The 12,311-nt window shown below is 50.4% G+C and overlaps 1 protein-coding gene and 1 long non-coding RNA gene across 6 annotated transcripts in view; one reads left to right on the plus strand and one right to left on the minus strand.

Moving 5' to 3' along the window:
- Nucleotides 1-3,081: 3,081 nt before the first annotated feature.
- Nucleotides 3,082-11,181, minus strand: LOC133041675 (uncharacterized). 5 transcript variants are annotated; one of them, XR_009689284.1, is made up of 5 exons: nucleotides 9,382-9,874; nucleotides 7,671-7,997; nucleotides 6,063-6,251; nucleotides 4,265-4,352; nucleotides 3,082-3,837 (listed from the first exon to the last, which is right to left on the minus strand). It is a non-coding gene; the product is annotated as an uncharacterized LOC133041675 (long non-coding RNA). The 5 variants fall into 5 exon arrangements; XR_009689285.1 differs by lacking the exon at nucleotides 9,382-9,874 and adding an exon at nucleotides 10,983-11,181 and having other exon boundaries at nucleotides 3,087-3,837; nucleotides 7,671-7,779; XR_009689286.1 differs by having other exon boundaries at nucleotides 3,087-3,837; nucleotides 7,671-7,779; nucleotides 9,382-9,867.
- Nucleotides 11,182-11,395: 214 nt separating this feature from the next.
- The window catches only part of TWIST2 (twist family bHLH transcription factor 2), a 51,982-nt gene continuing 51,066 nt past the window's right edge, over nucleotides 11,396-12,311 (plus strand). Inside the window, exon 1 of the mRNA XM_061120136.1 lies at nucleotides 11,396-12,044. Within this exon, the coding sequence (XP_060976119.1) occupies nucleotides 11,527-12,009 (483 nt within the window). The 5' untranslated portion in view covers nucleotides 11,396-11,526 and the 3' untranslated portion in view covers nucleotides 12,010-12,044. The remainder of the gene's footprint in view (nucleotides 12,045-12,311) is intronic.

The following is a 12,311-nucleotide window of genomic DNA, read 5'->3' on the forward strand; positions in this document are numbered from 1 at the left end:
ACTTGAAATTGACTGCAGGACCACTCCTCAATTCTGTAAGGTTCTCCCCGTTTCAAGGGTCCAGTCACATAGATCACTACTGTTCTCCCGCCACACCAAAACTGAGACAACTCTGAGTTCTTTATTTTAACTTTCTTTTCACAGTTCACTGCTTTCATACTCTACTTTAAGTAGCAACCGCTTTCACCGGTGTTTCCCCGTGAAAGTAACTCCCCAAAACCTCTGAAACGAACGTCTGCTGAAGTTCAGCAAATATACTCTAACGATTAAAATATTTCCAGGTCTAGCATTAACAACTAATTCAATTCTTACTGTCAGAGCCGTACAATTTCAAAACACAAAGGCTGTGTGCTGAAGAGCAAAAATAAAAGATTACCGTAGTACACCCCCAAGGCCAGCAATTAAAAAAACAAAACAAAACAAACAAACAAAAAAAAAAACCAGAAAAAAAAAAAAGAAAAGTACAGACTTAGATGTCTTCATGAACTTATATTACCAAACATTTAAGAAAGAAATGGGGCTTCCCAGGTGGTACTAGTGGTAAAGAATCTGTCTGCCAATGCAGGGGACGCAAGAGACGTGGGTTCAATCCCTGGATTGAGAGGATCCCCTGGAGTAGGAAATGGCACCCCACTCCAGTATTCTTGCCTGGGAAATTCCATGGGCAGAAAAGCCCAGAGAAAGAGTTGGACATGACTGAGTACAGCAAGAAAGAAATAATATCCATTCTACACAATCTCTTCCAGAAAATACAAGTGGAGGGAACAACTGCCAACTTATTTTATGAGGCCAATATTATCTTCATGTCCAAACCAAGGAAAGATGTTACAAAGAAAAACAACCACATTAGACATAAAAACTCTTAACAAAATATTAGCAAGCTAAATCCAGCAATATATAAAAAGAAAAATTAATCATGTTTAAGCAGACTTCACCTGAGAGATGCAAAATTGGTTCAACATATATAATCAGTGAATGTAATTTGCTGTACCAACAGACTGAAAAAGAGAAAACAATATGATAACTCAACAGATGTAGAAAGAGAATTTGGCAAAATCCAACACCTATTCATTACAAAAACTTTAAGAAAACTAAAAGTAGAAGGGAATTTCCTCAACCTGATAAAGAGAACCAACGAAAAACCTACATCTAATATCATACTTGATGGCAAGAATCTGAATATTTCTCTCCTGCATTTGGGAAAAAGGCAAGGGTTTCTGCTCACAACATTTTTTTCTTTTCTTTTCAGAATTGTATGGTGGTCCTACCCAGTGCAATAAGACAAGAAAACAGAATAAAAGGCAGGTAATAAGAAAGAATGGATGCAAACATATTATTCATAGACAACATGATTGTCTACATAGACATGCAAAATAGACAATAAAATTTACCCTTAGAGTCAGTCACAATGCTGAGCAGCCATTCAGTTCAGTTCAGTTCAGTTCAGTCACTCAGTCGTGTCCAAGTCTTTGCGACCCCATGAATACCACTACCTAATTCCAGAATATTGTTATTGACCCAAACGGTAAACCTATACACATTAAAGTCACTTCCTATTCCCCCCTGTTTTAAATGTTCCTGGGGTTTGTTTTAATTAGGTGAGCTAAGGCACACAGAAACAGATGTGACTATCAGGAAGCAGGAACTTTTTATACTTACAGATCCAAGGAAAGAGACAGCAGGGCCGCTGGAGAAAATGCCAGGGTGGTCAGGAGGTAGATGAGAGGGGGACGTGTGGGTGGGAGCCTGTATCATGGTCTGTGTGGGGCTGGCAAGGCATGGTGGGCTAGCGAGTTGAGCAGACTTCCGGTTGGAGCATGAAACACTTTGAGCAGCTGGGTCTGTGAAGGTGGACCCGAGTTGTTGTTTAACTGGTCCTGGGGTACTTTAGGGAAGGAACCGTGTTCCAGACAGATGAGCTGGGTCGGTTTACATATCAAAGGGGATGTCCTAAGGCAAGCTGCTTGCTATCTCCAGGAATCAGCTGACTCTGGGAGGGGCAGTCCCTCTCTGGGCCCAGGAGGCCCCAAGAAGTCAAAGCATTATAAAATACAGAAAATGGAAAACATGATTAATACATCCCCTCCTCCTAACCCCTGGCAACTACTAATCTAATTTCTGTCTCTATGGATTTGCCTCTTCTGGACATTTCATATAAATGGAACCATACAATACGTGATTTTTTTCCCCCTGGCTTATTTCATTTTATATAATGTTGTTAAGGTCCATCCATTTTGTGGCATACATCAGTATATCATTCCTTATTTTTAAAGATTTTGTTACATGATGTTGAAAGGTTACTTTCCATTTACAGTTATTACCAAATATTGGCTGTATTTCCCAAGCTGTGTATTGGATGTATTTCCCAATACATCCTTGAGCCCATCTTACACCCAACAGTTTTACCTCCCACTCTCCCACCCCTAAATCTCCCCTCACCACCCCCACGGGTAACTTCTAGCTCGTTCTCTAGATCTGTGAGTCTGCTTCTTTTTTGTTATAGTCACTAGTATGTTATATTTTTTAGATTCTACATATAAGTGATATCCAACAAGTACTTCATTCTTTTTAAAGACTGAATAATATTCCATTGTATGGCTACACCGCGTTTTGTAAATCCGTCCATCCATCAGTGGACATTTGTGCTGTTTCCATGTTTTGACAATTTTGAATAACTGTTATAAACATTTGTGTACAGGCTTTGCTGAACACCTATTTTCAATTATTTGGGATATTTAGTACCCAAGGGTGGCACTGCTGGGTCACGTGATCATTCTATATTTAACCTATTGAGGAGTCATCAAACTGTCATTCTGGGTTGCTGAGCCATTTTACACCCTGATCAGCAAGGTGTGAGACTTCCAATGTCTCCACATCCTTGTCCACTCTTGGTATTTTCTGGGTTTTTGTTGTTGTTTATAGCTATCCCCAGCTGAAATTTCATACATTGTTGGTGGGAATGCAAAATGGTCCTGCCACTTTGGAAAACAGTTGAGCGGTTTCTTCTTAAGTATCTACTTATATAGGATTCAAGAATCCCACTCCTAGGCATTTACCTGAGAGAGAAGAAAAAGGACCTAAATGAAGCTTTATTCATATCACCAAAAGCCAGATACAACCCCCACGTCCATCAGCTGATAGATGGATGAACAGACTATAGTGTCTCCATATGACAGAATACTCAGCATGCATGCATTGTGGATGGCTCTAAAAGGCAGTGTTCTAAGTGTAAAAAGCCAGACACAAAGGGCTATGTCCTGTACAACCTCGTTTTTATGACTTTCTGGAAAAAGCAAAACAGGCACATAAATTAGATCTGTGGGTGCTGGTGGCTGGGGAGGAAGAGGTGATTGACTGCAAGGGGCATAAGGGAATTTCCAGAGTGATGGAAATGTTTGCACTGAAGAGGTGGTTCCACATTCGTCAAAAGGCATCACATTTTAAATTCAAAATGGGTGCAGTTTATTGGGGTAGGTGATTGGTGGGCTACAGTCCATGAGGTTGCAGAGTCGGACATAACTGAGTGACTAAGCACACACACTCATGCCTTCACAAAAGGAGAAAGAGACCCAGTTCTTCATTCCATAACTTAGAACCACTTTCCTGCTTGAGTATATGGAATATAGTTGCTTATAGGCTGGGGGTCTCAGTGTCTCAAAACACACAGCAGAGGAGTCAGGGGAGGACGTGGGGAGGGCAGCTGGACCATTCTCTACCCACCCCAGCAACAAGAGCTGGCAGGCTGGCTTCTGTTCTTGCTTTGTTTTCTTTCTTAATTGACATAACCAGCATCTTTATCATCTTCTCTCCTCCTCCTTCACCTTGCTCTTCATCAATCTGATCAGTAAGAAAACATCTAGTTATTTGAGGCTCTCCCACATTGCCGTTATTTGAATATTAGTATATCCAAAGACTTTTCCTGCGGGATTTAAAAAACACAATATTCCAGAGTTTTTACACAAAGACTGTAAAAATGGAAAAGGAGTGCAAACATTTTCCTCTTCAACTGCAAACCTCTGTACAGCCAAAAATATAATTGATTATGATCCAAGCTGTTCAGCCATGAGCCAGCAAGCCACAGATTTCAGAACGGATCCAGAGTATAGAAGTCACACCCAAAAGTTGTACCATGTATGGGCAAAATACTTCCTGTGTGGCCCAGGGAAATAAAGGTGATACCTCCCTCCTTTGTTATCAGTGTTCATGAGTTGTTCCTCAGTGGGGGAAGGGGGAGCATCCATCAGAAAAATAAAACAAAACTCACTTTCCTCTATATCCAGAGTTCAGATAGCATCTCCTCGGAGTCAGGTGTGAGGGCCTCTTTGAAGAGGAGGAAGGAAAAGTCAGCAGATCTAGGAGGGGGAAGGCAAATTAGAGGGAGAAACCTGGAGTGGACTCAGGACCCTACCGGCTTCTGACCAGATTTCCACCCAAAAGGAGGGAAAAGGGAGGTATTCTTGGTTGTTATTCACCCATCTTCCCTAAAGTACGAGATAAAGAAATGAAGCAGGAACCGAGAGTCAAGTAAAATAATTAAAAATGCTTAAAAAAATGTGTAGCCTGGGGAAGTTCATCTTGCCCTTTATCCCTACGTAAACACACACACACAAACACACATTTTCTTCTTTAAACAAGGGCAGCCAATCGCTCTGTCTCCCGGTCACTTGGGAGAGCCCTGCAATCTACTTCCTCACCGCTCTGGTGACCTCTATAAAAGAGAAATTTGCCATACACCCTGAAGTGTTTCCCCTAGAAGACTTCTTTGATGAGTTTTTATATTTAAGATATAATCAGAGTTTTAATGCACACATTTAATTCCACATGTGTTCTCTAAGACATTCTAGGTCAAATTTGTTATGTTTATTTAGATAAGTGTTCAGGACCTTATCGAATTTTCAACTTGCGCATTTCAAGTTTTCCAAAGAACATTTTGAAACACGTATACAGTTTTAATTTAAGATCTGCTAAAACTCAAAAGTGTCATGTGGAAGGGAGACCATAATTTCTAATTATAAAGTATTGGGGACGATAAATTCACATGACCTTTTCAGGAAAGTTTATGACCAGGCCAGAGGAGGGCAAGGACTTTATGAGGGGTCAGGGCATGTGTGGTCACCAAGGCTCCCCTGCACATTAGTTAGATTAAAGAAAATCAGAGTCCCTAGGTTCTGCAAGTACCCACCCTGCCCCCTGCCTTTCTAAAATTCCACAATGCATCCAAGTGTGACAAGAAGCTTAAGTTCCCAAACTTGGATTTCAGTTTCTGAAAACAGAGCCTGGACACTGTCATGTTCAGGGAACCTCAGGAATCTTTCACCCCAACCTGTTATTTCACAGAGGGGCAACTGAGTCCCACTGAGAGGAAGACCCTAAGCCAAGTCCCTAATCCAAGGACTAACCTTGGCCCTAATGCTGGTCAATGACAGGACATCGAATCCTGACTCTTTCTCAGAATCAAATCCTGAAGCCTCTCTCTTAAATCCCTCCTCATCCTCCCCACCTCATGGCTTGCCTTTTCCTGGTTCCCTGGTCCCTCGGTTCCCTTGTTCCTTGGTTCCCGGTCCCTCGGTTCTCTAGTCCTTGGTTCCCGGTCCCTTGGTTCTCTAGTCCCTTGGTTCCCGGTCCTTTGATTCACTAGTCCCTTGGTTCCCGGTCCTTTGATTCACTAGTCCCTTGGTTCCCGGTCCCTTGGTTCCCAGTCCCTTGGTTCCTGGTCCTTTGGTTCTCTAGTCCCTCGGTTCTCTAGTCCCCTGGTTCCCAGTCCCTCGGTTCTCTAGTCCCTCAGTTCTCTAGTTCCTTGGTTCCCGGTCCCTCAGTTCTCTAGTCCTTGGTTCCCGGTCCCTTGGTTCTCTAGTCCCTTGGATCCCGGTCCCTTGGTTCTCTAGTTCCTTGGTTCCCTGGTTCCTTGGTTCCTAGGTCAACTGATTGGGCTATTTCAACAGTTTCCCAGTTGGCTATCACCTCCCAAGTGGCTGTCAACTTCTCTCAAGATAAAAGTTGGTCATCACATCTTTCCTTAGAACACTGCTTTGGTCTCCATCGCCTTCAGAAGGAAATCCAACCTTGGTAACTGGTCTTCTGAGACTCTGGAGAGCCTGGCCCCAACCTTCATCCATGGTGCCGCTGCACCCCGCATTGTACACGCCTTCCTCATGGGTCCAGTGTCTCTTTCGGGGGAACCTACCCACTCTCAGGGCCCCCAGGCACATGATGGAGTCCAGCCAGATGGGGTTTCATGCTCACCTTTTATGCTGAAGCAAGAGGAGAAAACTGTGTCAAACCAGCGATGCCACCCCAGGGGGATACAACCCTGGAGTGTGATTCGTGTCACCCTGAGGCAGAAGGGGGAGTTCCCCTTGCACCAAGACAGAGTGAGGCCCACACACAGAGGGAAGCACAGCTGAGGGTGGAGAGGGAACAGAGAGATACAACATCACTGAAACCCCTGGATCCGGCTAAACCTACAGCCCGCTGGAGCCTGAGCTCCCTGAGTAGTGAGCAAATTCTTTTTCTGTTAAGCAGGTACAGGCTGTGTGTGTATTACCTGTAACCAAGAGAGTGCTGGCCACTGATCTTCTGAGCTCCCAACTGCAGGAGCCCACCCACAGTGGGGACACCCATGCCTCCTTCACACCGTGGGTCTTGCACATCCTCACGTCTCTCCTGGTGAACTCACTCACCCTTTGCTGATGTCTTTCCCAGCCTCCCTGACCTGCCGTGTTCGCCCATCTCAGCTGGGGTTCACCACTCCATCACACCCCTCGATGTGCTGCATCGTGAGGTCTCTGTTATGTGGTTCCTAGCTCTGATACTAAGCACAGAGTCAGTGATAGTTAAAAGGCCTGCATCAATACTCTTCTGTCTTCTGTCTATTTCTCTCCGCAGTGTACAACAAAGTGCATGTTCTTATTAGAGTGTGACCACAAGTCATATTATCTCTGCACCCATCAGAGTCAACAGGATCTGCTGGGCTCCACTGGAAAGTGCAAAGTCTGAAGAGCAGGGTTTGATGGTGAGGGGGAAGGAGAGGGCAGAAGATGTAAGTAACAGATTTTAAGATTAAAAACCAACAAGACAGGACAATGAGAACTCAAAGGAACTATTTGAAAAGGGTGGGGATGGGGAGAGAAAACAGCCTTCCTGAGTCATGAATTAAAGTGAAGCTCATTAAAGCTTGGTGCTTTCAAACTGTGGTGTTGGAGAAGACTCCCGAGAGTCCCTTGGACTGCAAGGAGATCAAACCAGTCATTCCTAAAGGAAATCAGTCCTGAACATTCTTTGGAAGGACTGGTGCTGAAGCTGAAGCGCCAATCCTCTGGCCACCTGATGCGAAGAGCCAGCTCATTAGAAAAGACCCTGATGCTGGGAAAGATTGAAGGCAAGAAGAGAAGGGGATGACAGAGGATGAGATGGTTGGGTAGCATCAACAACTCAGTGGACATGAGTCTGAGCAAACTCAGGGAGGGAAGCACGGCGTGCTGCAGTTCATGGGGTCGCAAAGAGTTGGACATAACTTAGTGACTGAACAACAACTCCTAGAACCACACTGGATGATAGCTTCTCCCAGTCCATCATGGTTGGGAAGCTCTTGTGCAGTGACAAGATTCCAGCAAGACCAGGAGTCACAGAAAGCTCCTTGCTCTCTGGTGAAAATGATGCACCATGCTTACCTTGTCCAAGTCTTGCTCCAGCCCTTAGTTCAGCTATTTCTTCCAGGAGAGACCATAAACTGGACGCCAGGGGTGCTCACTGCCCCTGGGTCGCTCAATGCGTCTGTGTCTTTTCAATGGTCAGGGTCAGCAGATGCATGATGTAAGAGGAAGTACAAAGTGAGCTCATACTGATATTTCCAGCAAATTTAGCAAGACACGCTCTTACTTCTTTCATTCTATATTTGTATCTCTCTTCTTTTAGGCTGGAAATCTCGACTCCCAAAGATGCAAACATAATAACTTGCTTTAGCTCACAGTTTCAGAATGACAACAGCGATACCGTCACTAGGAATATGAATACCGAAAATAGATTCAGACTTGATTCGCTTCTTTCCCCTCTCCTTTGCAGTGTACCCCTGAGTGCATGCAGTAAAATCGCAGCGTTTAAAGTGATCTTTGATTATCCCTGCCTGCTTGGGTAAGCCACCAAGATGATACAAAATTAGGTACATCTGTCTGATTTTGCATTTGACTTTTTAGGGATTTCTATTTTTTCCTCATTTTGGTTCAATTTTTAAATAATTATGTGGAACATTTATATGCTTCCAAAGTAGAATCTACAGAACAAGGTTTATGCAGAGGAGACTGGCTTCTGTCCCAGAGTCCTATACTCTCTTCTCTCTTTCCATTATTTTCAGGCCACTGTTGATCTTTCCAGTGTTGTTTCTCAATTGAAATTTGGTATATATATTCCATGTGAAAAAAAAAATTATAGTGTGAGTTAGTTGTTGATTTGATCTTAAAGGCATTCCTAAATGTGTGGCAAAGGCCCGTGTTATCTCACATTACGAGTGAGTGTTGTCAAGAAAACTAGGCCCCCTGGGGAGAGCCCTGGTGTTTGTCTTCCACACCCCAGTCCAGAGTGGGGGTGTCTTGGGGTTCTTTGGCAGAGAACAGGGCCCACACTGTGGCTGGTTTATGTGGGAAACAACTTATTAGGGACTATGACATAATTGCAGTGGAACTGAGGACAGATTCTAGGTAGAGAGTTTTGGACGGACTTGAAAACTGCAGTGCAGACGTGGAGCCCTTGCCTCTCGGTGCCAGGAAAACTGGTTCCAGAACCGGGCTGGAATCAGGGAGTGACTACCACTGCCACCTCTGCCAGCCCCCCGGGCTGCCGGGTTCCGCTCCAGAAAAGTGACGCCTTCCCTCCCCTCTAGATGTGACCAGACACTGCATTACCAAGAGCAATCAAACACCTCCACCCTGGACAGGGGCAAGCAGAGCCACAGCCCTCTTCCCTCCCACACCCCATAAGATGACATCTTGCAGACCAGGGCCGCCAAAGGTCGCGCGAGGTCCTTTGCAGCCTTTCCTCCCCTGCGATTCAGGAAGGAAGAGCAGAACAAGGATGTAAAGGAGAGTGAGCACCCGTTCACCACACCCACCGCGTGCAGAGTGAAGCATGCTCTTAAGCCTTGTTGTGCTAAGACTGGCACCATGGCACCCCACTCCAGGATTCTTGCCTGGAGAATCCCATGGACAGAAGAGCCTGGTGGGCTGCAATCCATAGGGTCACAAAGAGTCAGACACGACTGAAGCGACTTAGCACGCATGTGTACAAGGCAAGGGTACAAGTGTTATAATGCGGGCTTGTCCTGTGCCCTCCTGAGCGACTTTTCAAGGGGAAATTTTTAAACCAGATTTTCCTACAGGAGAATCTTACCTGTAGGCAACAGTGTTACTTGGACATCAGTTGTCAGTCCCTCACAAGCCCACTCCACCTACTGCGGCAGCTTAGGTAGATGACTGGGTCACAGACCCCAACTTCCAGACATTATTCTCAGGCCCAAGTGCAGTGAGACAGACAGCCGGGTGGAGCAGGCTACCAGGCCGACTCCTCTGCTCCTTAGACCGCCAGGTTCAAGGGCAGGGGGAGGGCGGAGGGATGTCTCTGGACTTATTTAAGCTGGGCGGAAGCGGTGCTCTGGCGCTGGATCCCCATACTGAGTGACACAGGGAGGTTAGGAGCAGCAAGTCCTTAATGTCTCCGAAGGCAAACGTCCCCTCTTAGAGGAGCCAAGCCTCGGAGAGGCTGGGGCCCTGCGAGGCTAGATCGCTCCCCTGGCCTTTCTCGCCCTCTCTTTTGTTCCTTAAGTTTTTTATTTAGACTTTTTTTTTTTTAAAGAGACAGGGAAAGCGCTGCTCTGGATAATGTGAGGGCCATAGCAGAGCTGGAGAAGGGGGCGGGCGGTCAGGCGAGGCGGACGGGGCGCGGCGACTCCCAGGACGCTGCAGTCCTAGGACCCTGCGGCCCGCGGGCCCGCCCAGGAGAAGCTGCAAGCCCACAGCGCGGGGACGCGGCCGCGTTGTGCAGGGCCTCGCCCCGCTGCTCTGCCCCGCAATCGCCGGCTGTGGGGGCCGCCCTGAGCCGCCGGCCGCAAACGCAGCCCTGCCCTCGGGTTTCCTAACGCTGGGGTCGCGGCCCGCCTAGGAGCAGCCGAGGCCGAGCTCCCCCGGCCCCGAGTTCAACCGCAATAAAAGGGCCCAGCGCGCCCTTGATCACGCGGCTCGCCTGACAGCCCGCTCAGGCCCGGGCCTAATTGAGCCCGGCTCACCTGGGAATAGGTTCAAAGGCATCCAGGCCGTAAACCACCTCCAGGCCCCGAGCCAGAGCCGCCTGGCGAACAAAGAGCCCCCGAACCACTTCAAACGCGCCCGAGCTCGGCGTCCAGATGGCGCGGGGCCGGCGCCCCCGCCCGGGTCGCCCGCCGAAGCCGGGCCGGGCCCCGCGCCGCGGCCGCTCGGGCTGCCCGCAGGCGCCCAGCGTAGGGGAGGCCGGGCGCCTCCCCAGACCGCCCTCCTTCCCCGGCCGATTCGCAGAGGGGGAGCCCTGGGGCGAGGGCCCGGCCCCGCGGCCTAGCCGGCGCCTTCGCCGGGCTGTCTACCCCGGGCTGGGCCAGGCAGGTGGGCTCGGTGGGCACGGGGCGCTCCCGCGGAGGCGCGCGCTGGTGCTGAGGTTTCAACGTACTTAGAAGGACCGCCTGCGAAGGGCGTCAGGGACCGGGGCTCCTCTGCAAGTTGGGGTGACACTCCCCCATATAACAGCTGGGCAAAGCGGGCCGCGCGTCTCCACGGATCCCCGGGGCGCGGCCGTAGGTAGCCGCATCCGAGTGTCAGCCCGCCGGCGGACGGGGCCACTGGTCCCGCACGTCCCCCTCCCCTGGCCGAACGTGCGGGCCACCTCGCCAACTCGCTGTGCGCCCGGGGACGGGCAAGGCTCACACTGGCCCGGGCGTCCCCGGGGGCTCCCCGCCGCGTCCTCACCTCCTGAGAGCGCATCTAGGGTAGGACTTGCCTCCCACACCCCTCGCGCCGCGGGAGAGACCCCGCAGCCCGGCGGGGCCCGATCTCCGGTTAAGGAGCAGACAAAGCGGGATCGGCTGAGCACGCGGCGCGGCCGGAGAGCGGTCAGAGCCCAGGGTGGAGGCGCGGGCGGCGCGCGCGAGGACCCGGCAGTCCCCGGTGCCCGCCGCGGCTCGGGCCGCAGGGGGAGGCAAAACTGAAAGTGCCGCGCCGGGGGGCGGGGGCGGCCGGCGGAGGCCCCAGAACTCGTCCTGCCCCCGGTCGCGGCGACCAATCAGCGCGCCGCCCTCGCTACTGACAACTATTTAGCAACCCAGCCCGGCTAGGGTTTCCAAAAAAGTTAGAATAACTTCCTCTCCCGGAGACCTCGGTTTTGCACAAGCCGGCCTTGAAATCAGAGCCTTTCGAGCAACTCGGGGAGCGTGTGCTCGGCGACCGCGGGCTTGGCCAGCGGCGCGCGCTCTGCGCCCGGCGCCCCCAGCCCCTCGCGCGCCGGGCGGGCGCCATGGAGGAGGGCTCCAGCTCGCCCGTGTCCCCCGTGGACAGCCTGGGCACCAGCGAGGAGGAGCTCGAGCGGCAGCCCAAGCGCTTCGGCCGGAAACGGCGCTACAGCAAGAAGTCGAGCGAAGATGGCAGCCCGACCCCCGGCAAGCGCGGCAAGAAGGGCAGCCCGAGCGCGCAGTCCTTCGAGGAGCTGCAGAGCCAGCGCATCCTGGCCAACGTGCGCGAGCGCCAGCGCACCCAGTCGCTCAACGAGGCCTTCGCCGCGCTGCGCAAGATCATCCCCACGCTGCCCTCGGACAAGCTCAGCAAGATCCAGACGCTCAAGCTGGCCGCCAGGTACATAGACTTCCTCTACCAGGTCCTGCAGAGCGACGAGATGGACAATAAGATGACCAGCTGCAGCTACGTGGCCCACGAGCGGCTCAGCTACGCCTTCTCCGTGTGGCGCATGGAGGGCGCGTGGTCCATGTCCGCCTCCCACTAGCGCCGCGCCACCCACGTCCGGACCGGCGCGCCAGGGTAGGTGCTGCGCGCGCGATGGACGCAGGCCCGCGGGCCGCGGCTGCGAGGATGGGGTGCGCCTTTCGTCCTAGCCAGAGATGGGGGTCGGTCGGGAAGCTGCCAGGTCTCAGGGGCACCCCTGTGGTTTGGGGCGAGCTCCCAGGCAGGGTGTCGGTCGGGAACGGGCGGACTGGTGACAGTCGTTATTTTCCGTCCTTGGTGCTGTGGGAGTGGTGGGTAAGGGTCTGTGGTTGACCGTCGGGGGAGTGGACGTCAGAACTGCCT

The sequence above is a fragment of the Dama dama genome, chromosome 20 (assembly GCF_033118175.1).
Source record: "Dama dama isolate Ldn47 chromosome 20, ASM3311817v1, whole genome shotgun sequence".
Taxonomy (NCBI): Eukaryota; Metazoa; Chordata; class Mammalia; order Artiodactyla; family Cervidae; genus Dama; species Dama dama.